The 24,327-nt window shown below is 41.9% G+C and overlaps 1 protein-coding gene across 8 annotated transcripts in view; it reads right to left on the reverse strand.

Annotated features, from left to right (window-relative positions):
- Positions 1–22,972, reverse strand: part of ccny (cyclin Y) — a 35,722-nt gene extending 12,750 nt beyond the window's left edge. For 2 of the 8 annotated variants that reach the window (XM_070985781.1, XM_070985777.1), the window contains exons 1-4: positions 22,628–22,972; positions 22,281–22,511; positions 1,778–1,852; positions 643–663 (exon numbers count right to left, since the gene is read on the reverse strand). In XM_070985781.1, the coding sequence (XP_070841882.1) occupies positions 643–663; positions 1,778–1,852; positions 22,281–22,434 (250 nt within the window). In that variant the 5' untranslated portion in view covers positions 22,435–22,511; positions 22,628–22,972. Of the gene's footprint in view, positions 1–642; positions 664–1,765; positions 1,853–22,280 lie in introns of all 8 variants that reach the window. The other 6 variants (XM_070985779.1, XM_070985775.1, XM_070985783.1 and 3 more) reach the window with 4 other exon arrangements.
- Positions 22,973–24,327: the final 1,355 nt, after the last annotated feature.

A 24,327-nucleotide genomic window follows, 5' to 3' on the forward strand; every position in this document is an offset into this window, starting at 1 on the left:
ACATGTTTTCTCTTTCCCCCTCTGGGCAGTCATGACTGTATGCTCTGCTTTCTAGCAAAAAGTGGCAGGCTCTTAAGTCTTCATTAGGGCTGCATGTTTTAATTAAGGGGAAAAAAACTAGATCACAATTCTGACCTCAGTGGTTTTTGATTGAGTTATTAAATAATAAGAAAGATAATGTTGTCATTTTTTCTGCACATCACCACTGACACATGAAATCTTAATCTAAACAATGAGCTGGTTGAATCCTAACTTTGATTTCATTCACACCTCTGTAGTAAAGCTTTCTGAAGCGATGCTGAAGAGGAAAATGACTGGTTGACATGTCATTTCAGTCATCCAAACACATTTGTTAGAACAACACTATGTAGCCCTATTCATACAGGTGCATCCTAAAGGCCAACATGTACACAGACACAGACACAGACACACACACACACACACACACACACACACACACACACACACACACACACACACACACACACAGAATGATATCAGCGGCTCAGCGGTGAAGGCACACGAGATAGAGATCAAGAACAAGGATACAATAAAGCTTGTCACCACATGAAAGGTCAGAGCCCAAACACACAGTAAGCATAATGCTACCTGCCCAATGAGACCAGACACATACAGGCTTACCTCTCTTGTTGGGCACAGCAACTGAAAAAACACAAAGTCCAAGTTGTCTCTATGTTTGTTTATGACACAGATGCACAAGGGGCTGTAGTTAAATAAAGGCTGGAGAGTGAAGAATCGCCCATTGTGTGGTGTCCTGTATTGATATTCATGTTGAGAAAACAGGACAGCAGACATTCACACAAGAGCTTGATTAGGCTAATAAAAGAAGATCAGCGCCTAATATCAGATCAATATATGCACCAGCCTTCAGGCTACAAGCTCTTCAGCTGAACCAGCTTTTCTCCAGTGTGTGCAAATGAAACAATATTAAGCCTCTTATCATCAAAGTAAAGAGATTACAGCTGAACTGAAAAGTAATCTGAGAAACCAACTTCATCACATTTCAGTTGATTAAAATGCATTACTGTCACTCTGACGGGTCCAGAGGGGATCAGTCTCTCTGCCCAATAGACATGATCAAAACACCCAGTATATCTCAAAAAGTCTGAGATAAAGGCAGCTGGCATAACATTATATAACATCTGAAATCCTTGCATCAGTGAAACAGCTTGCTTCCCCACAAAGCAGGCAGCATATGCCGTCGTTTGTCTTGCAGTTTGAAACATACAGATACTCTTGAAATAAGGTTTGCAGGCTGCTTAAAGTGCAATCTGCCACTTATGGAAACGCTGCTCTTTGAAAGACTTCTCTCAGCAGATTTTTGAGGACCGGAGGCAATTGATAAAAACATACAGTTAACATGAGGGGTTAGAAGGCACACAGAGCATTTCAGGGCCACACTGTGAAGTAAGGATTGCTGGGGACAGGGGCCCTGAGGGAGCTGGGAGAGGTGATGTAAAGTGGCGAATAAACAATAAATACACACAGTAAATTCATATGTTTATGCAAGTTTCTAAGGTCAAAAAAGCCATGACAATAACAAAGAACATGCCTCACTCCTGCCTGTGCCTGATACAATCATGTCCCCAGATGCATTTCGCCCAGTTCTTGCAGTCACCTTGCAAGTTTTCAACACTCTAACCAACAGTCCCTATAAACTATTTGGCCCTACTATCGCCAATCCTGTCACTGTTGTCGATACCTGATTATAATGCATAATGTAGGAGAAATGCAGTGCGCTCACAGTCATGCTCACCGTCAGTCTGTGACTTGCTGAGGAAGATGGTGCTGGCCCGCGGATGATCTGAGGGATTGTACTCCATGGGCAGATCTGAAAAAGGAGGAAAGACAACATTCGTCTTACAAGCAGCATTCAAATTAGAGATTTGATTACAAGAGAAATTACAGTCCAAGCTGATTTGTATACCATTTGAAAAGCATGACAACCAGGACACACTTCTGGCTAAAAAAAACAATTTTACTTTGTCAAAATGAGCTGTAATCTTCAGGAGCTTAGTAACAGCATGCAATGAACCCAAGGCTGTGATGTTTTAGCAGAACAAATACAAAACACTGGGAACTGAAACCTTTTATTTTCAGGTTAGATGCACAGACTGGCTTTCGGGGTTAGCCACCTCTCTTGTAATGGACTGAAGTGAAAGGAAAAAACAATCTGTGGCTGCTGCAGCGCTATGTAAACAGCAGTTTGTAAATCAATGTGCTAAGCAAACACAGCAGAAAGGTATAGATTTGCGTCCCAGATCATTGTCTGTACACACATACAACCAAGGATCAGTCACCACACAGGACAGCAGCCGGCAACAGGAATGAGGATAAATCACCAGAAAAAGATCATGCAGTGAGCTGATGAACTCTGCGTCTGCCACCAGGCACTCTCTGTCAGAAGGTATCAAGAGGTGCTGCGACTCCATTATCTTATTAATCTGATTTTCTGATAACATCATTTTTTAAATACATTTTTAATATGAAAACATGTGAAACGTCCGATGGCTTCAAAGAGTGTGACTGCTTCTGGCTATCTGGTGTTTAACAAAGTGGAAGTGCGTTTAACGGCTGCAAAAAGGGAATTCCCAGAGACCAAAAAAGACGTCTTTTCATTTACAAGATTACCTTTCCACTTTTTGCCGTCAACATCGTCCCCTGTTACACATGTATGTGTCAAACCAGAAGCAGCTGTAGACACTGTTGCCTGGCAGATGGCTGCTCCGTAAAACCACTGAATATATCAGTATCAATTTTGTGTCCTAGTTCTTTGCCCTGATTAAGTCCCACAGGCAGAAACATGAATTTTATTGATAAATTATAAAGAAGACATTTACAAAGAAGAGTGTGGATTTGATTCATTCTCTACTGTATTCTAAGCCTGCAGCTCTTGTGTTCATGGCTTTGTCTAGTGAAACAGAGTTGTTTGAACAGTGGATCGGTATTATAGCTCCAAGGTTGCTTGAATTTTATGGTGGTCGGTTGAATTGATTTAATATCCTGAACAATCTCAGATAAATTATTTGTCATCATAAGATTATGATCATTATCATATTCCGGTCTAGGTTAATAGATGCAATACTAAAAGCTTGACAAAAAAAAAGTTTGGGTGGTGACCCCATTAGCAGCTTCCTGATTTCTTGGATGATGTAAGTGAAGCAGGAAGGGTCAGAAGAGACCAACACCCAGACAGACTAATAGAGAGAAACAGATGCCAAGAGATGGAGAGACAGAGGAAGAGTGACAGGCTGATAATGAGAGGGAAAAGGGCGGAGAGAAAAAGAGAGTAGAAAATGAAGTGATGAGAGGGACAGATCTGAAAAATGATTGACAGGGAGAGAAAAGAGAGAAAAAGATAAAAGAAAATGGACTTTGGAGGGGAAGCGAGGAGGAGGATATGAAAAGAGAATATAAGAGATGAGAGTAAGGGTGAGGAGAAACTGTGGGAAATGAGAGGAGAGGAAGTGAAGAAGAAAAGGTCAGTATGCAGCCAGCTTCAGTATGAAACCTTGTGGAAATGAGCTGGGTTGAGCATTCACTTTAAATCTACCATTAAAACAGACTCTGACAACAGAGATAGATAACAGAGCATACCTCAGATCAGAGCCACTTTCAGTGCGCTGCAGGTTATACATGCAAACCACTGCTATTGTGTCCAAACTCTTTTGAACTACTGTCTTTTTGTGCCTGAGAGCCACTTGAAGAGTCTCAAAGGATACACACACACACACATGCACACGCACACGCACACACACACACAGGCATGATGTAGGAGGAAGTGGTGACACACGGTGCTGAATAAAAGATGGGTGTGTGGGAAGAAGCAAAGAGCAGCGAAGGAGAACTGAAGGTGGATTAATGATGATGCAGTGCACACACATATACATCTGCAACACGTCAGTCCCAAATAACCGCTGAAAGCCGCCATTGTGTTTTCTGTGATAAGAAACTTCTACTTTGAAACTGCGCAGAATTCGTTAGAAAGTAAAACGTGTTTTTCCGGTGATGTCACATTTTTAACGCAGGAAGCGGACTGTCCACAGACCCAGGGAGTGTCTCCCTGAGTGGTTGGTGTCAGTGACCTTTGGCGTGCTTCCACCCTCCCCAGTTTTCTCCCTTTCTCCAACCTGGGGTAGACGAAAGCACCCAACTTCCTGCGTTTCAGGAAGCAGAGGAGAGGAAATGAAGTAGGGGGTGGCGGTTACACATTGTTAGGGAGGTAAGCTGAACAAAGAGTGGAGGGAATAGGTCAGTGTGTGGACTTAAACCAGGCGTGTTTTTTAAGTTCCACCATTTATACTCCTGCAGTAACCATAAAGAAAACACGTATAGAAAGGTGGAGGACAAAACCAAAAGAGGATGGACACTGAAGCAGCCATTACTCCCAGCTCTCCCCTAATATATGAAGGCACTTCTGCCATTCAAAGTGAAGGAAATCCATCACCTGGGCTTGTCAGCAACAGTAAGACTAGACAATCACACAGTAATAAATGAGGGTGGGATTGGGGAATATGATGATATAAATCTACCGTGAGATGATATAAATGTGTAAACCATTGGAGATTCATACCAAGGTAGCTTACTTTTAATATTTTTTTTTTGTATTAGGTTATTGTGGACAATGTAATAAATCAATGAGCTATGATTTAGGCATAAATGTGATGAAGTACTGTGATTTGGTAGGTATGTAATTTGATGGATCAACCAGATATTCCCCTCCATAAACAGCATCTCGGTTGATTTTCCAGAACATGACATGACGTATTACAAAGGATTTTATCCACTCCTCATAAATACATTTCCAAATGTTTTACTCAGCATTGGTCAGAACCAGCTGTCAGCTGAACGGTGAACTATACATCCTGTTCATTCATTCAAACACTGTGTTCACTGAAGACAGAGCTGGTTGATGCAAAGAAAAAACAAAACCTGCACCTCAGTGAGCTGCAAACACCTGCAGGACAAGAGGAAACAGATGCCTTTCACACTGCCAGTATTGACATTGTGAACAGGAATATCTGTATTACTGTGGTTAGCGGTTAGCTGGCACAGCGCCTGCCTGTCCTCTGACCCTGTTATGAGGGTGGCTTCGGGTTGCAACATCAGCCCTGACAGGAAGGCCCTTTGCTGGTTTTTGGCTGCCCTGCTGAGGTGCCAGCCTGAGGGGATCCAGATGGCGCAGCACGGCACCACCCGGCTGTCAGCAGCGTGCTATCAAACAGTACGCCCACATGGTTAAGATAAGAAGCACACAGCACATCTTGTAATGGGAGTGTTTGAGAAAAGAGCACACGATGTAACTGCTGTTTGAAAATAGACTGGTGAAAAGGAACACTGTGTTGCATGGTTGTAGTTAGTGTGACGCTGGACACTATTTTTGTAACTTCAATTCAGACTGTTTTGTTGCTCTTTGAAGTGATGCCGCGTGGTTCGACCAATGATGTGTGCTGATTTGGAATCCTAAAATCTCGACCCTCTGTGGGATGTAATCTAAGGTTTGTGAGGCAAATGGGGCAAAGCAAGCAGCTCACCTTGAACCTCATCCATCTGCTTTCTGGTGTAAAACAGTGCGGTTAGGAGCAGCAAAGCAAAGCAGTTTTCATCTGACGCTTATCACAAACTTTAAGGCTGCTGCATCACATGCTACTGTGAGTTGCCCCTGAGTAGGTGTGAGCCTTGTAATGTGAGAAAGAGGGAAAGTGATAGATCAAAGACGCAGCTGTTAACATGCTCAGTGGGCATTGTTAGTGAATAAGGTATCGGCTCTGGATGTAAGACAGAGGGCAGATGTTGACAGTTAAGTGGCTCTCACACTTTACAAAGCACAAAGGAGGTTTGGACTCAAGTTATTATGAGCGCTGTTGTGGCATGAACCCTGCGCTTCTGTCAAAGTATGATGTCTGTGTTGCAGCCACTGTGTTTTCATTTGAACCGTGTGCGATAAGAAGGAGCAAGTTAAAGCTGCATTGGTAAGATCTTTATGCGGAGAAACACCTTAATATCCCATCTGTTCACACTTCAGTCAGGAAATCTTTTCTGTACGGAAGAAACTGTGAATCAAACACTAAAAAATGAGTTGTTTAGTGTGCTGCAACTTAATTTCTGGAGTCTGGTTTGACAAAATCCAATTTTCTAAAACTCAGACAGGCAGGGTTAAAGGTTGTCAGAGAGACTAAATCAACGGGAAACCAAGTTAATGAACTAATGTTTAATGAGCCTCCTTTTAGTCTCCTCCACACACAGACATGAACACACATAACAATGGAACAAACCCTCAGTGGCATCATCACAGCTCTTCCTAACAGCTTAAAACAGCCCTCAGCGAGTATCATTGATTGCCGACATCTGCCGAACTCAGCACAGTGGTGCGGACTCATCGGAGAAAAAGAGCTGAGCTTTTATCAAAGGAAAGCCAACAGGGACAAGTAGATGGAGGGGAATGAGTTGGGAATTTCAAACGAAGTAGCCGAAAACATATTCCCACTCCAGTGGCTTCAGCAGACATTTTGTTTCCATCGCTTCAGAAGCATACTGTAGGTGTAGAAGACTACAATAAGTGAAAGCAGTCAATAGTAAGTCAAAAGCCACAGCGGCCTGACAACGAGTGTAGGAAGTGTTGCTGAGCCACATGAGTCGAATGCTTTTTTTGTTTTCGGAAATGTGAAGAATACTCAAAAAGCAGTGAAAATCGCTGGTAAGCAGAACAAAAACACCACAAACTGAAGAAGAGAGAAGAGCCAGTCAAGTTCACAGAGCTCAAAAGTCCTTCCACTTTCACTTTTGGTCAGTTCAGGAGGGGAAATCAGACATGAACTGATTTCTTAATTGTGTCTGGAATAGAATTAGTCTCTGTTCTGTTTAAAACAAGTCAGATCTAACGAAAGGATTGCAGTGACAATGCTAACATGCTAATATTCAGCACTAAAGACAAAGTGCAGAGGAGGATGGTGGGGAAGTCAGTGGTGTTTTGCAGGAATTAGGTCATTAAGCAAAATAAATGAAAATGTTAACTTGATGGTAGCACTATATGGAAAGTGAATGGATCACCAAATTTCATACAATCAATCCAATAGTTGAGATATTGCAGTCTGGATCAAAGTCATGGACCAGCTGTCATTGCCACCCACTAGCATGACTAAAAGCACCAAACACAACATTATCTATCAGCTGCATCAAAGCAAGCTCATGTGCATGAAAAAAATTTATCATTACAATTCAGAAAAAAGAAAGTAAAAGTTTTCAGACATCAGGACCCTCTCCCACCGCTCCTTATACACATGCACACAAATCTGTCAATGGAAGGTCAAAGCTTCACGGATGCATGACCAAACACAAACCACACCTCCTGTCTGCCTGCACAGCTACGTCCTGTTCTGAGGGGGGAAGACATCCTGCACTCACATGAGGAGAGACCTTGGGAGGAACCGCAACAAAGTCGAGCCTTACAGCTCTGTGCTGGGAGGATGACATGAATGCATCCAAACAGTGTCTACACTCCATCGAATTGATGGGTTACAGTGGCACTCCCTGTCCATCAAGTGTACCTGGTTTATGCACACTCATACGTTGGATGTGGAGCACTGCTGTTGATTACTCTTACAGTTGACAGACTGCTGTAATTAGGTGACACTGAAACAGAAAAGCCCAGGGTAGGAAAGAGGAGTGAAGAGAAAAGAAATCTTTCCCAATGACAGTACAAGCTAAATGCAATGTTGACATGCTAAGGGGGCAAAGGAGGCAGCAGTGAATGATGCTACAAGGACAGACAGATGGAGATAAAAAAAAAAAAAAAAAAGATGTTGCAGAGGCAAGGACAGAGTGGCTGCACTCCAACAGCTATCGACATTTCATTTGGCAAGGCCAGTAGCTCATATTTTTTTCCAGGCACTTAAGTCTAACAGTTTAGTTTAATGTAATGGCATGCAACATCAGCTATTACGCTTCCATCTGTCCATGAATAAAAACTGAGGAGTCCTTAATGACACTGAGCTTTACAATTGGCTCCCTTAAAAATGGAAGCCTTTAACATTTGCTGCTCTGATCATCCAGAGTTTTTCCCATGTATAAAAAAGTCTTGCATTTCTTCAGCGGAAACAACAGCTTGTTCGTAATACAGAAGAAGAAATGGTGAGTTAGCACCAGCAGACAATGGGTGAAGCGACAAATGAAAACACAGCCACAGACAGTCAGTGGCAGAAACACTGTTTGGTTAACAAGTGATCTCTGTGAAGAGCAGAGCAGAAACATCACAGCGCTTTCACAAAGATGCATAACCATGAAGGTGCAAATCATGTGCTGCTCTGAAAAAATCTGACTTTCTTGCAATATCGCATATCATCTGATGAGAGATGTAATTAGGGTGACAACTACTGATTATTTTCATTATCGATTAATCTGCTGATTATTTGTCTTCTAAATTGTTTTGTCTATAAAATGCAATCGTGAATGCCCGTTATAATTTCCAAGGTGACGTCTTCAGATGTCTTGTTTTTGCTACGGACCAAAATCCAAGAATATTTACTTTACTGTTTGTACAACAGAGAGAGAGAGACAGAGAGTAAGAGTGAGACATTGAAGTAAGCTGGGGATGTTGGGGGCTGAAGAGTCCATGGGCATGGAGGGGACTCATTTACTCTTCACCCAGCTGACAGCCATAAACCCACCCTCCCACTTTCTCTCCCCTCCCATGCCTGCATCCTCTGCTCGCTGTAACTAGGCAACACTGGCTTGAAAGGCAGGCCCATCAAAGGCAAAGACGGGCTCGCTGTCCTTTTCTTTCTCTCTGTTGCTCTATCTTTCTCTGCCTCTCCCACCTGCTTGTACACTACTCTGTAATTGCAGCTGACTCTTATTGTGCTTGATGATGCAGTGGCACTGTACAGCACAGAACACCGCAGTCTTCTTACTCCACATGCACATCATCACACATTGACCTATTGGCAGAGATAGGAAGTCATCCTTTACAGTGGAGGGTGAATAACAAAGGTGAGGAATGGGACAAAAACCAGAAATGAAATGATTTAGACCAAAAGAAAGCAACTATGACTGGTTTATACTGTATGGCAGTGATTATCTGAATTACATAAATCCATGATCACATGTATCACAGTATACATATCTATTGACTTCCCTGAGGAATATGAAAAGTGGACTAATCAAAGCGGTCTGGAGAGGATTGACAGTCTACTTTGCCAATGAATCAGGCAAGTTTAACTTAAAAAAATTAAAAAAAACACTCCAGGTTGGTGACTGAAAGAGCTCTGCTGCACTGTTCTGGGTTCAGGGACTGTGTTGACTATAGTTTGCTAAGACAGCATAGAAGAAAAGGACCCAGGTGAGGAGATTAATAAACAAACAAGCCTTGCTCTCAAACATGTTGAGGAACACCACGACTTTAAAACATGTGATGTGTCTTTATAATCAGACACATGTAGCCCGATACACATGACACTCTCATAGACATAAATGCACAGAGCAGAGTCACGGCATCCATCAGTCTATGAACAGTGCACACTGGATGACAGCAATTATGGTACAAAGGGGCACCTGGGTGGACAGGCACCAGGGTCCAACACCTGCTGACACATGGGAAAGAGATGGCCAATTAGTGGAAACAGCACTATAGAGAAATGAAGTAGGGACACAGGAGAAATAGGTCATAAAATCAAACACAAAATAACAACCTGCAGGGAAGAACACTGGCGTTCTCAAATTTTGGAAATCTACAACACAAATGTATATGGTTCCTCTAGAACAACACAGTTTTGCTGGAGATGAATAGCATATATTCATGCTCCATTCCTGAGGGAATGTGAAGGTGACAAAGGTGCATGTTTCAACAGAACAGCCATGTAATGTTTAAAAAGGCAATATAACCCCTGAAGTTCCTCTCCTGCCATCGACCATCTGTCCCTTCAGAACATGATCCATGCACCACTATGAGGGATCAACATCAGCCACCTACATCTAGGAGAAAAAAGTCTGACATATCGCTGTGCCTGCTGGCAGCGGACTGGATACACATGCAGCATGTGTTTCGTGATATTACAGGGTATTTCACATAAGCATCCTTGGCTGGGTTTCCATAAAAGTATTTCAATGCAAAATGTTATGCAAAGGAATTAAAGCAGCACTATCTGGCAGCTAGAACATAACATCCAATAACACTACACATCTTGCTGTAACTACTGTATGCCCTCACATTATTTCTTTCTAAAAATGTGGCTATTCTGAATTCAATAAATGGTTTAAGCCCTAAAGATAGATACACAAATATTAGAAATGTGTTTGCTGGGCCAATGTTCAACTGTGATGCATTAGCCTGCCACCACCCTCCACTCCTGTCATAGCTCCTTGTTTAATCTCTCTCTCTCTCTCTCTCTCTCTCTCTCTCTCTCTCTCTCTCTCTCTCTCTCTCTCTCTCTCTCTCTCTCTCTCTCTCTCTCTCTCTCTCTCTCTCTCTCTCTCTCTCTCTCTCTCTGTGTGTGTGAGCTTCATCCGGTGTCAAGCTGTGGAAGGAGCTGAGGATGACAGGAGGGCCATCTGTGCCAAACTCTGTCATATTCTGTCTGGGTTGACATTTCCACACAGCACATGTGAGCACACAAATGTTGCCATGCACAAACACATTCCCCCATACAGGCATTAGCACCCATGCATAAATCAACACAAACACAGGCCAGCATACCAGAATAACAATGGCTTCTATCAGGCATGTACACACACATGTACTGTAGACATTCTGGTAGCTGACACAGAATGGGAACATTTGCATACTGTGTGTTGGGATAGGCTCCGACGAAGCGCTCTGGACTGAGGATGCAGAAATGGGTGGATGCATTACTCAAATAATACACTGAGAATCTGATCAAACATCTGTTGGTTCAGGGACACTCTTTGTATCAACCTTTCCAATACAAACTGCACAGAAGAAGCAAATAAAAGAGGCATTTAACAGTATACCCTCAAGGATCAAGTGTGGCGTTATATCTTTGTGACTTAAAATCTGAAATGAGATGATAAATAATATTTTTCACAAATCCCTTGTGATGAAAATTAACAGATGGCACATCCGCTGCACCATAATCACACTGAAGCGAAGTCTCGCAGTGAACAATTATGTCAGTCGAGCTATCTTTTATAGACTGGATAGCTGGTCAGATGGTATTGTGCCATGCTGGCAGACAACTTCTAACAACCAATCAGCAGCATGTAATTACCTCTACACCTGCTCACCAAGTAACCACCAGCTACTCAAGTGGTCCCATCTGATGACTGCATGCTCATTTAGCTGGCTAAATTAGGCCTGACTCCACTAGAATCAGCACAGACAACATGGCTACATCAGACATGATTTATGCAAACATGAGCTTTTCTACGGGAGATTGTACAGTGATGACCCTGGCAGGGATGTCACATGAAAGTCCACATTTGAATTCACAGCATATGATGAGACTAATATGATAATTGATGCCAGTATGGACAAGACATCAGACAGATGAAAACATCTGTGAATATTGATAACTGGGCATTCATCCCTGTTTCTCAATTTGAGTTTCACCTGTGTAGCAATCAAACGGCAACCTAGAGGCCAATGTAGAAGTGGCTCCATCCATGCTCCACTTCGCTGCTCATTTTTAGGTGGAGTCAGGCACTGCCAAGATAGCAATGGCTTGACTCCCTGTCACTAAGCTTCACGATGGCACTTGAGAGAACTATGGGTGACGCCACAGAGAGATGTCCATGTTTTATGCAGTCGATGGTAATGACAGAATATTCCAATAAATACATAATTAGTTATATGGCGTGGCCCTGCAGATGGGCTCCAATGTTACTGAATTAAATTACAGTTTACTGGTTAAGCAGGGAGGCAATATTTCTAGGGACAAAATGTATACTGCTTCATCCACACATTCCAGTTTATGCATTAAGCCCAACAGCAGCAGCTGGAGGGCTGATGTAATGTCATGAGCATGGACAAGCTAATCTGTGCAATTCAATCAGTGTGGCACAGTAGACCTGGAGTGAGTACAGCAAAGAAGTTTCTTTTTCTTGAGAGGTTTGAGTTTAATGCCCCATTTCATTTGGGATTTCTTCAGACACATGCAATGTATTTTGAAACTAGCCAGATTATATGCTACCACTGTCTACTACTATTTTGCTCAAGGATTTCACAGCATTGTCCTGGAGCAGACACATAAATAATGAACCCGCCTTAAACAGGAGGCTTTTGGTCAGAAACACATTTCTGTAACATTTGTGCAGTGTGTGCTAGAAAAACAGGCAGCATAATGTAACCAGTTGGTTTTAGGTCTCTGTTTCACAGTCAGACTCGAGTGTGAGGGAATGAATGTAAATCTCCTTTAAATCCTATTGTGAAGAGCTCTGTAAGGTCAAACATGGTGACAAAGACTAACCCTGTAAACCTGATCTGTCTGTAGAATTTGGATGTCTCTGTCCTCTCTGCTCAAAGCGAGACAAGCCGTCTCCCCCATTCTGCAGAACGAATTTGCCAGTAATGCAAGTGGCCTGCTGACAGCTGTGCCCAAATGATCTCTTGAGCTCCCAAACACCACATCTAATTGCCATTGAGTCCAGTTCCCAAGCGTGTATGTGGCTGAAAGCACCACTTCAGCAAGCAAACAGACAGATTGCATTATGTAAGCTGATTTCTGATTATATCATTCAAGAGCACTGATGGGAATCTACTTAACACTCAAGCACGGGCATTCACTGATTTTTGTTCTTACTGCTTACAAGAACACACACTCCTGACAAGTTGGATTCAGGAAATTCTCTCTGAACAATGAGGTGAAGACCTGGATCACAAAGGCTACTGGCATTCCCACGCATCACTACACAGCTGTCCTACCAAAAGCATGAGCACTGACAGCACAAAACCAAAACAAACAGGTGAAGCAATTTTATTGCCCAAATCCGTTTTTTTTCTCTCACTCTTAGACAGTATCAACCTGCTCTGATCATCAGAGGTGGAACCTAAATGAAGGTGGGATGAGGGGAAACCCTATTTGAAGCTCAGGGGAACATCAGGGTTGACTTCAGACACATCTATTAATAGCTCCGTGTGAACCTCCACTACTTTTAGAGGCATTCTGCCCATAAGCCAGAAGGTTGACAGTCCACATCCAGTGTTTCTATTAGCATTTTGCTATCCATCTCCAAAATGTCAATGTTTTATCAATTTCTGAAACGAAAATGTAATTTTCCCGGTGATTAAACACATTTGAAAAATACAGAAAAAGGCTTTTATTGTTATTTTTCTAATTTCTAGTGAAAGCAAAATGCAAAACCAAGTGCAGTGGAGTATAAAGGTGTTCACACAATGGCAGCATTATTCTGCATTCACAGACCGAGTGTTATAGGTGTTACAACTCAATAGAATAGAAAATGAATGTCTGTGTCACAAAGACACTTTCTCTGACTGTGTTCAGTGATCCAGAGGCTGTCTCCCTTTTCTTTATCCGGACTGACAGAAGACCATTACAATGTGAATGTCTCTGGAGACAGCGGCACTATGAGTGAACACAGGAGCAGGTAATTTGTGGGCAGTAAATGTGTCTTCCCAGGCGTAGGCCGAGTCGAGCCAAACGAGACACCAGGATGAGATTGTCACGGGCAATTGCATTTTCATTAACACTCTGTGAATCAGTTAATTTGTTTTTAAAATGGAAGCCGCTCCCTCTGAAATGATTTGTTATTCCTTTTGGGAAATTGCCGGCTTTTGTGAGCAAGTAGTCAAGGAGACGAGTTGTTTTTATAAGTCAACGATTGTGAGTCACTTAAGCAGGCGTGATCCAGACTCTCACAAACACTTCTGCTACTTGCTATTTAATGCTACTACAGTGCAGCAGCTTGGCAGCAAAGAGCAAACTTCCATTTTGTCTACTATTTTAGTCGCTGTGGCTGTCAGTTTAGAGGCGGAAGCAAATACAAAATAACCATCACAACAACAAATGAAACAGACTCTTACAGCGAGTACGATGGACGCATACACAAACCTGCATTTGTCAAAGGCACTTTACCCAGAAGAAGTGCTTAGTAAAGGACTGAGGTTGTACAGGTCAGCTGTCAGACGTGCAAACTGCACTGAGGAGGCAAACCAATCCCAGCAGGCGAACTGTGGTGGAAATACATGGCGTTCTCAAGAGTGCAGAGGAGCATCCCAGAAGCAGCAAAGCGCTTAATTTGACAAGCACCAATCATCAACAGCCACCAATGCTGATGACATATGACAAGCAGAAATGACTCTACTGCCAATACCAAACACTGTGGATTTTTTTTCCAGCATTATGCTCTATGCATCTGTCAAATTAGCAACTGCATAAAAATACCATGAGAGAGGGAATGATAAGCACTTAAATAATTACTTGACTAATCCATTATCATTATTATTATTATTATTATTACAATTCTTATTATTATCATTGTCATTCTTTAAGCAAAACTGCCAAACTTTTTTTGGTTCCACCTTCTAACTTTTGTATATCGGTCTGCTTGTGTGAAAGGAGTGAAAAAATCACTAAAATATGATAATTAATTAGTATTTCCAACAGGTGCCCAGTGTGACATATTTGGATGACGCATTTTATCCAACCGACAATCCTAAATATATTCAATTTACTGTACATGTATATATGTATGTAGATATGACAGAGAAAATTAGCAAATCCTCAAATTTGAAAAACTGGACCTGTCAAACATTTGGCATGAAAATGGCTTGAAAATTGATTGCAATGATTAATCAACTATCAAAATGGTTGCAGCTTAATTTTCTGTCCATCAACTAATTGTTCTATGCATTTTATGCATCATGTCACATGTTGCAATTAATGCCTTTTTATGCCAAGTTTCCCTGAACCTGCCTTGTGTACTTAGACTGTAGATTATAATGTCTCACATTTCCCAAAATGCCTTGAACCAATGATTCAGAGTATGCATGAAGTTGCTGTTTTCAGGTCAGGTGAAGATTGCAACAGTGATCACAAAAGCACTGGTGACTCGAAAAGAACATGTTAACAGAGTAAGACGAAGTGAGAGTCGCACCCCATTAAACAGCTCGTTCCAAACCCAAACACTTATCACTGCCTCTTTTATGACTGACTTGTCCCTGAGTGATGGCTGAACGTCTGTATTAAACTGTGGATGTACAAAGAATCCGTCAACTGTGAGAGGCTGACACCAAACTGTGACATTTACTGCCCTGGTTTCAGACAGCTCATCAAACTGTAGTTGGGGCATTCTCAATCTGTTTGAAGAGCTGGCTCGTTTGTCTCTGTTCACCAAAAGACTGCCTTGTTCTTTTTTGGCTCTTCAATCTGTTTTTGATTTTTAGATTTGAAACCTGTGACACGGGGACGTGAGTTATCAAGGGATGGATTTCAGCCAATTAGCGCTATAGTTAATATGTACTTCACAGAAAATTCAATAAACTGTTTGGCTTTTTTGTGCATTAATATACCTCAAGGAACTGTAATTCATACATTAAAGCTAAAGAACAAACAGAAAATTAATCAACTACTGTATTTTGATAATCCATTGATTGTTTTATGACATTTCTCAAGCAAAAATAGCAAATGGCCAGCTCTCGCTTCTCAAAATATGAGGATTTGGGCCTTTCCTTTGTAGTGTGTGATGGTAAACCTTAATATCTTTAGGTTTTAGACTGTTAGTGTCTGGTCTTAAAAAAACTTTGCTGCCATTTGTCACTGACATTTCTGATTTCATGCATGACTCCCTCAGTTAACTGAGAAAATAATTGGCAGATTATTTGATAAAGAAAATAATAAGTTGCCCTAGTTTCCAGTGTTGCTGAAGCCTGGTCAAATAAACAGGAAAAGAGCCAAAATGAGTGAAATGAAGGGAATCAGTTCATACTCCACAAAAATGCATATGGGAAGAACCCATTTGTCCTTTAATGAGCCTATGTTTTTACATGATTTATGTATTTATCATTTATTTCATGCATTAACTGGACTGGCTGGGAAAAGGTAAAATTGTCAGCAATCTAAACATGTGCATCTTTACATAAGACATAGAAACTCCTGGCAGGATCAGGACCATTTTTCACCTCAGCAACAATCAAAACAGGCTCGTATCACACACCGTACATCTAGGTCAACTCGTCTGGAATTCATAGTTAGGAGACTCCCCAGGCTCATCAACCAGGCATGAATAATCCATGTCCAGATTTCAATTAGCCGGCAAGTAAGACTCATCAATATGTGTGTGTGTGTGTGTGTGTGTACGTCCGTGCATGTGTGTATATCTGGACATGTATTACTAATGTTCTGGGGACATAAATCTGCTTGCACAGTGACATTGTGGGGGCTCACCTTACTTCTAGGGACAAAGCGCAAGTCCTCATGACGTCAATCATTAAATTTTAGGGAAGCAGTGGTTGTGGTTATCTCCAGGAAATGAATGTAAGTCAACGTAATGTCCTCATAAGTGATGGAAAGCTGACTGACTCTGTGTGTGTGTGTGTGTGTGTGTGTGTGTGCGTGCGTGCGTGCGTGCGTGCGTGCGTGCGTGCGTGCGTGTGTGTGTGTGCGCACGCGTGCTCCAGAAATAACTAACTTTAACACTGATGAGACAGAGACGGATGCTGGGCCCGGAGCTATTGCTCATTTACAGATGTCTGTGTTAAGTAAAACCCAAACAGGGTGAGAGATCCATCTGTTTCATCTTCCATCTCATTTTCCATTCTCTCTTATTTCTGAGACATTGTAAGTGGCCTAGGTTTACCTTTACTTAGAGCTGCTGTGCAGTAATACATCATTATAATGTTCTCTGATCAAATTAGTTTAAAATAGCTCAGCTGTTGTTTTGGACGATCTGGAAACTGCAAAGAATTTTCCTCCCTCTTCTGAGTGCTGCAATGACGGTGAATCTAGTTATATCAAGCAACATGAGCTACACGCAGATGACAATCTGTAATCTTATTCTCTGATCAGCTTGTCCTCCATATTCCTCTCCTATTCCTCTTGCGAAGTAGGAGCTTAGGAATTTTTATTGACAGTCAGAATGATGCATTGAGGTGATATCATCCGATACGTGTGTTGCGTTCAGGGCCCACTCCGAGGAACATACTATTTTTTTTTAATTGCTGTTTTTGAATATTTATGAATTGCCTCGCAGGCCAAACCAAACCACCCCTGTTTTAGGGGAAATCTCCTACTTCTGCTACAACAAATCTCAATTTTAGCAAGTCAATTGATTTTCAGTCAGCTCATTTTTCTCAAAAGGAGCTAAGAAAGAGGCTGCAATTAAAAAAGGTCAAATACAGCAAATCGCTACAGAGGAAATGTGATCATGAAGAATGGAGATATTCATTCTATTTACATATGAGATTAGTTCAAGTACAGTGCCGCCACCTATTTGCTGGATTTATTGTTTTATAAAGATTCAGATAGAAGTGTTAAGTCATGCTTATGAAGCCTTTATACTTACATCACTGCTGCCGGACAACATCAAAAAGCTACTTTTTTCTAGGGTTTGGTAAACACATCCTTATGTAACTATCCCTGCATTTTTTATATTAAAAGCACCTTGACTGCTGAATCTACTCAGTGACCACACATGCCACCAGTCAAACAACACTCGCCCAACAGCAGGAGCATTTCACCAGTGAGTTCCTCCAGTTGGGAATCAATTAATTTGACTGTGTATTGACAGCAACCATAAAACTTAACTACCCTTTACATCTGTATGTCCATTGTAAATAACGTGTATTTATTCCAGTCAAAGACAAGTGATGGACTTGACCATGAGAGACCTGTCTCATGGTATTGGAGATGTATTAACAAGCAGATATACGTGCTGTGGGGTGCAACCTATACAGCATGACAGACTGAACACAAATGGACATTAAAAGGCTGTCAGGAGGGGCATGAATCTTCAGCATCTTCATCTCTGACTGGTGTTTAAGTTATGATGTGAATACAAAGTGCTGTAGATGCTATAGAGAGCGAGATAATAACCAGGCAAATCATACTGCACTGCTAATTTGTGAAAGCATCTCCTGGAAAGACCCTCTCATACTTATAAAGAGGCAGTTCAATGAGCACTTTGTGTGTTTTGTTTGTGCAAACGCAGGAGTGCGCGCGTGTGTCATCACCACTGTCAGCAGTTCTCACGGCTGATTTTTTTTTTCTCATCACATGCTCAATGCAGCCGGGGTCACACATATAAGAACGCAGCACAAGGCGAGGCAGGCATGCATTATCCACCAACAAAATCACACTATTTGTAAAACCAAATCAAACACAACACGAGCTTGATTACCATCACACTGCCCTCCTTTAAGCCAGATAAAAGCCAGGAGCGACTATTACGTCACTCTTTCAAAAAACATATCAAATCTCTCTGCATCATGTGGTCTCCTTGTGCATTTTCATATTTACTGATCACAAAGTCCTCAAGATTATATCAGCTCTTTACTATAATCAGGCATATACATGATGACCTATAGTATATGTGACTTTCCCATATGTTCATTTGCTTGGATCAAGCAGTGTGCTTCCACAGGATAGAGACAGGAGTCCTCTGGCTGTGGAATGCATTTAGAGGTCCAGTGACACAGTCAAAGGGCCATTATCTTAAGACTTGAGTAAACAGCTTAGGCGAAACACTAAAAACCAGCTTGAAACCAGTTCTTACTCTCCCTTTCCTTTCATCGTGCCATTTATTATAAGAGGCACAATTCCAAGCTCTGTGTTTGGATTTGTTGGTCATTTTGACCTCTTGTCCAATGACCTCCTGAGCTGGCAATACATTTAAATGCAGTGACTACAGAGTCTTGCCTCACCCTGGATATTTTATAGACTGAACAATTAATGAAGAAAATAACCAACAGATTAATTGATAATGAAAATAATCGGGATATTCCACTCAAAACATTATTCTTCCTCTTTTCACTCTATTAGCAATGTAAGCAAAACAGACATCTTTATTGGCTCCAAAAAGGAATGAAAATGAGGTATATGCCAAAAGGTGTTTTGTCTACCAACCAGACACACATACCTATACAGAACACAGCAGAGGGGGCTTTCCTGGAACAGCAAAACCAGCTGAGCGTGTGTTGCAGTATGAAGTGTGGAGATAATGTTAGCTCTGGCTATGTGAGACGACACAAAAGGACGAGCATTTAAACATTTTCCATAAATTACATCAAGAGGAATGTGGATGTGCTCAGGGCAAGGAAAGCTTGACCCGGCTTTCAATGATGGCATTCTCTGACTGACTCGACGTGAAAAAAAAAAACCTGTTTCCCACATCCAACCCACTGCTCTGGTCATTGAACTGGCTTCAAATGAGGATTTCCGTTCACTCAGGTTCTCTTGACTGTCCCTCAATATCAAATACTCCAACACTGCTGCAGCGTGTGGGTATACAATAGATGCTACTCGCCACATTAGCCACAGAAAGTGCTAACGCCAAATTCAACAGGCTGACCAGCAAAATAAACAGTGAAGCAACAGGAAAATGGCAAAATTTACAGGTTATATATTTGACGCCGAAATCGATCTTTCTTTTTTTATGGCATTAAATGAGTCAAAAGTACACATAGATATAATTGGTACTGTTCCAAATTTGGGTAATGATTGAAAGAATGAGTGCAGTTACAAGCAACCAAATTTGACTTTGCTTTGTTAGGTGACTGGGCTCACCCCAACAATCTCAGAGCAGAGCTGCTGCTTCTTCACATGAAAACATGCTGGTTAAGGTGGTTCAGACATCTGATTCGGATGCCCCCAGACGCCTCCATGTGGAGGTATTCCAAGCACGTCCAACTAACAGGACACCGCTGGGTAGACCCAGAACATGCTGACAGGGATTATATGTATGCCATCGGGCCTGGGAATGCCTTGGGGTCCCCCTGAGGATGAGCAGGAGGAAGTGACAAAGGAGTATGTCAGGGATACCTTGCTTAGCCCACTACTACTGCAACCCAGACCCAGAAAAGCAGCAGAGAATGGATGGATAGAAGGACTATGTGCAAAATTACTGTACTGGTCTTCAAAAACCATCATCAAACCACATCTGACCTATACGGCGCCTGCTGAATCAATAACAGAGAGGGCACTGTTCAAAACCTGAGGCTTCCTTGATTACTCAGTATGAGCCCAATCCTCACAGCGAGAAGTGAAGTGAGGATGACTGGCCATTTTTTTTTTTTTTACAGTACATCATTTAGACTGAGCAATGTAGCTTCAGGAAGAAACCTGCCATGCCAGAGAAACTGAGATACACATAATTCAAAGTGGCATTTTGACCTGTTTTTGGCTGGCATCAAACCACCCTATGAAGGGCTGTTTGTGCTATTTGTATCTGTGCGCTGTGTGACAAAAGCCTTGTTTTTTACTCACTTGGAGGACTGAGACAATGTGTTGCCAGGCTGTGTGCTCTACTACGACCTGCACTGAGTTTGCTCCAACAACCAGCATTAGGGCTGTTTTACATTTTGTACTAACTGCACATTTTCTCATGCATTGTAGGTAATTTCCTTACTGTGGTGGCATGCTGGGATGATTTCCTTCCCTGAATTCCCTTCCTTTTCCTCTCTCTCCTCCCCATTTCCTTACTAATCACTGGGGTACCTATTTTTTTGTGTCAGTGATACACAATTAGACAGTCCTTATTAGACCCTGATGAAATCAATAAAATTGTGCTTCAATGAATTCAATCTCAGAACTGTTGTGTAATAAAACTTATTATATTTGTTTTGGTAAATAACAAATCAAAGTGTTGTTAGTCTCTAAACTGCTCCTCATTTTGCTGGGGCAACCCCTGAAATCACCTGATGGGCCCCGGGGACATTGGATCTCATGTGGACGGCAGAGTGCACTGGTGTTAATGAGGAATGAAGCATGAGGCTGCTCATTTCCTCTTCAGGCCCCTGTAGGAAATGAATGGACATCCCACCATAAACACTGTCCATCATTATCACATCACCTCCCACTGGAACACGAATTCACACTCGCCCTTCAGCATGCTGTCCCAACCTTACACGCCCTTTCACACAGAGACACATGGGGAAAATGACGCAAGCTCAGGGTCCGACACCAAGTCAGCAGACTCATTCAAACTGCCTTCTGGACAACATCCAGAGTGAATGAGTTCCACTTTGTTCATGTAAAATAACCCAACAAAGAGATGCTGTAGGCCACAGACCACTAAAATAAGCAGGTTTTGTAAGGCAGCACCAACCTGGAAGCAGTCAGTGTGTAACAGGGATGGAAGATAAGTGAAACTAATGGGGATATTAATATGGTATTTTCCCCAGCAAAAATACACTGGTACTCTGGCATCCCACTTAATGACTGCCATAATCTTGAGGTACTTACACTTTACTTGCCTATTTTAAGTTTCTTCTACTCCATTTCAGAGCCAAATATTGCTCTTTTTACAAATGTCTGACAGCTGGAATTACTACTTTCTTTACGGATTAAGACCAAACTTATGATCGCCTGTAGAATCGTGACACATTTATTCCATGTTGCCTTTCTTATCAAGTCATTTAGTCAATAGTTCAACCGTAACCACTAATTTTCTCACAAGGTGCAAAGATCTATCAGTGCAGCCTGTTTACTATGCAAATCAATTTTCAAGTATTATCCGTAATCAGTTTTCCTTTTTCTTGATTCTAAAGCAACAGTACACCTCATGCTGTACTCCGTTTTTACACACATTCATCTGAATTAAAGGTGGCTTGACCTACTGTTCCCGCACGAAGTTTTGGCATTTGTTTTCAGAAAATCTTAAAATTGTAAAAGTACAGCAGTAAAAATCTGCCTACACAATACTTACACAATGCATTACCTATCTAATAATATAACTGTATAACACTATGAAACGGGCCATCCTACAGTACCTTTACTTTTGATACGTTTGCTTACAGCCTTTACTGAAGGAAAGCGTTTGATCACTTCAACAGCTGCATATGGCTGATTTCCATCATGCTGGAAGTCCACTGACATGGAAGCCTACAGGACTGTAACGTTAGTTACTGGGGTGACGGGTGGGTGGGTCCTTTGCACAGATGTTTCATGCTCTCATTATCTGGTAATACGACAGCACAAATCTTTTAGACATGGGGCATTTGCAGAGCACTGTCCCCAGCCACTATAAAATAAATATCCTAATAATAGTACATTTAAGAACTGGTGTGTGTTGTTTCTTATATTATTTACATATTATTCAGACAAGTCAGTGAGCAGAGGCTGAGTGCAGCTTACCGTCTAAATTTTCCCTGTCGCTGATGTGCTGGAGGTTGCAGCCTGTGTCCTCGCGGCTCAGCTCCGGCTCCGGCCGGTAGGGCTCGAGCCTGGAGTGGTTGTTCCTGCGGTGTTTCGGGCTCGAGGCAACGCAGCACGAGGTTGTATTCCCCATGGTGTCAGCAGGCTTTGGTTGTAGTCCGAACCCCAAACTGTGTCTTCAGCCTTCTACTGGCAGTGCTGCTAGCGTTACTACAGGAGAGAAAAAACGGGGCGGTAACGCCGAGAGCCAGACCTGGTGCAAACTACGAACCCCAGTTCTGTTAGCGACACACGCCCTTCCCCCCCGGAGTCTAAAATACGCTTACCCACACAAGTTCAGTCATTTAAAAAGATGATAAAACGCCAAGGTATAATAATAAATCAGAAGAGTATCCCAACGTCCTCTCCCAAATGTCCAGGCGAGGGCAGATAGTACCTCTATGGTACAGGCTTCGCTTTCACACTCGACTCCCTCGCCTTGTAGTTTCCGTCCGGGTGTCCAGTTGTCTTCACAAACACATTTTGATGCACTGTTACCTTATGGCGACCTGAATAAGAGTGTGTACGTGATACTTTAGCTAGTCGGGTGGGAGATATTTCTGCTCTCAGCGCTACATGGTTGCCGATGTACTGTAGACTGCTGCCGCTACATCCGCTGTCGTGTTGCTTTCAAGTGCTCTCCGTAAAGTCAGCTTTTGGAATACGGAGTTAAGAAATTGCTTCGCACTTTTGAATGACTTCAATATTGTGTTTTTCAGTCTCAAAAGCCGAAAAGAAAACAATTAGGGTAAAATCAATTAGGTTTATTTAATAATAAATATGTTTATTGAAGAAACAAGGAAATTAAGCACAACTTTTCGAGGTGATACATTGGTCCTTGCATGTTGTTTAACTTTAAAAACAATTTGCAGAAAATGTGCAGCATTATGTGTTCTTTTACCTTTAGTTACCTTGACTTGTAATCTGGTGCTTTGTTTTTTTAACTTCTCTGTAGTGCGGGAGATGGATCGTACATTAGGTCATTAGAATTTACAACAATTCGAGCAGCCCGTAAACATATCTTAAAAAACCTACAGCGCTGTGGCTGTTAGGGAAAAGGTTCCGGTTCAAGTGGGTGGTTACAACGATGTAATACATGGACAATTATGACAGTCTCATGGGGGATACAATGAAATATGAACAAAATTAAAATTGAATGGAATAGAAAAAAGCTGTTCTTGCTTTAACAGGTGGGTGAACGCTGCTACTGTGCATCCCTGGGTTATGACATGTTATAGAGCGAAACATGGACATGTGTCTTTTCCTCTTTACCTATATTTGCGTTTGTCAGTTAATTGTTTGATCTTGACCGATGGTACGGGCTTCGATTGAAAGTGAAATGACTGTTCATTCTAAATCTCTCTGGAGGATTAAGTGGGATTAACGTAAACAAAGTGTCGTCCTGAGGAATAGCTTAATCCTTTGACATGTTTTCTGAGATGAGACAATGTGCAGCCTGCACGGTCACGGCTCAGATCATCACTGGCGATCCTGGAGACTGGTAATAGAGTGAGAATGGATAGGCTTTTTGCATGATTACAGTGGTTGATATGCTCAGACATGGTGCAGTAGTGCAACCTGCTGGTACTGTAGCTGCATTGCAGGTAATACAGACGGCACCCACATGAAGAGAAGGTATTTTGTGATTTATATTTATTTTTGTTTTGTTCTTTGCATCTATCTCGTGTAGCTCTCTTCTCTTCCTCAAGTTTCATCTTAAAACTTTTAAGAGAATACGCCAGCAAACTTGATCCTGCAAACCACGCTCACAGGCTGCAGAGTGTGCTGCAGCTGAATGAGTGCCCAGCATTTGGAAGCATTTTACATATTACAGGCAAACCAATCCTTGTAATGAGCGGTGGCTTCAGCAGAGACAATGACATGTTTTAATGGCTGCTTTCATTCAATCTGCTGTCATTGGCGTGGAAATACTTAAATACTGAGTGTAGTTTATGGCTGTATTTGGACAATATTTCGCTCTCCCTGT

This window comes from Chaetodon trifascialis, chromosome 18 (assembly GCF_039877785.1).
Source record: "Chaetodon trifascialis isolate fChaTrf1 chromosome 18, fChaTrf1.hap1, whole genome shotgun sequence".
Lineage (NCBI taxonomy): Eukaryota > Metazoa > Chordata > Actinopteri > Chaetodontiformes > Chaetodontidae > Chaetodon > Chaetodon trifascialis.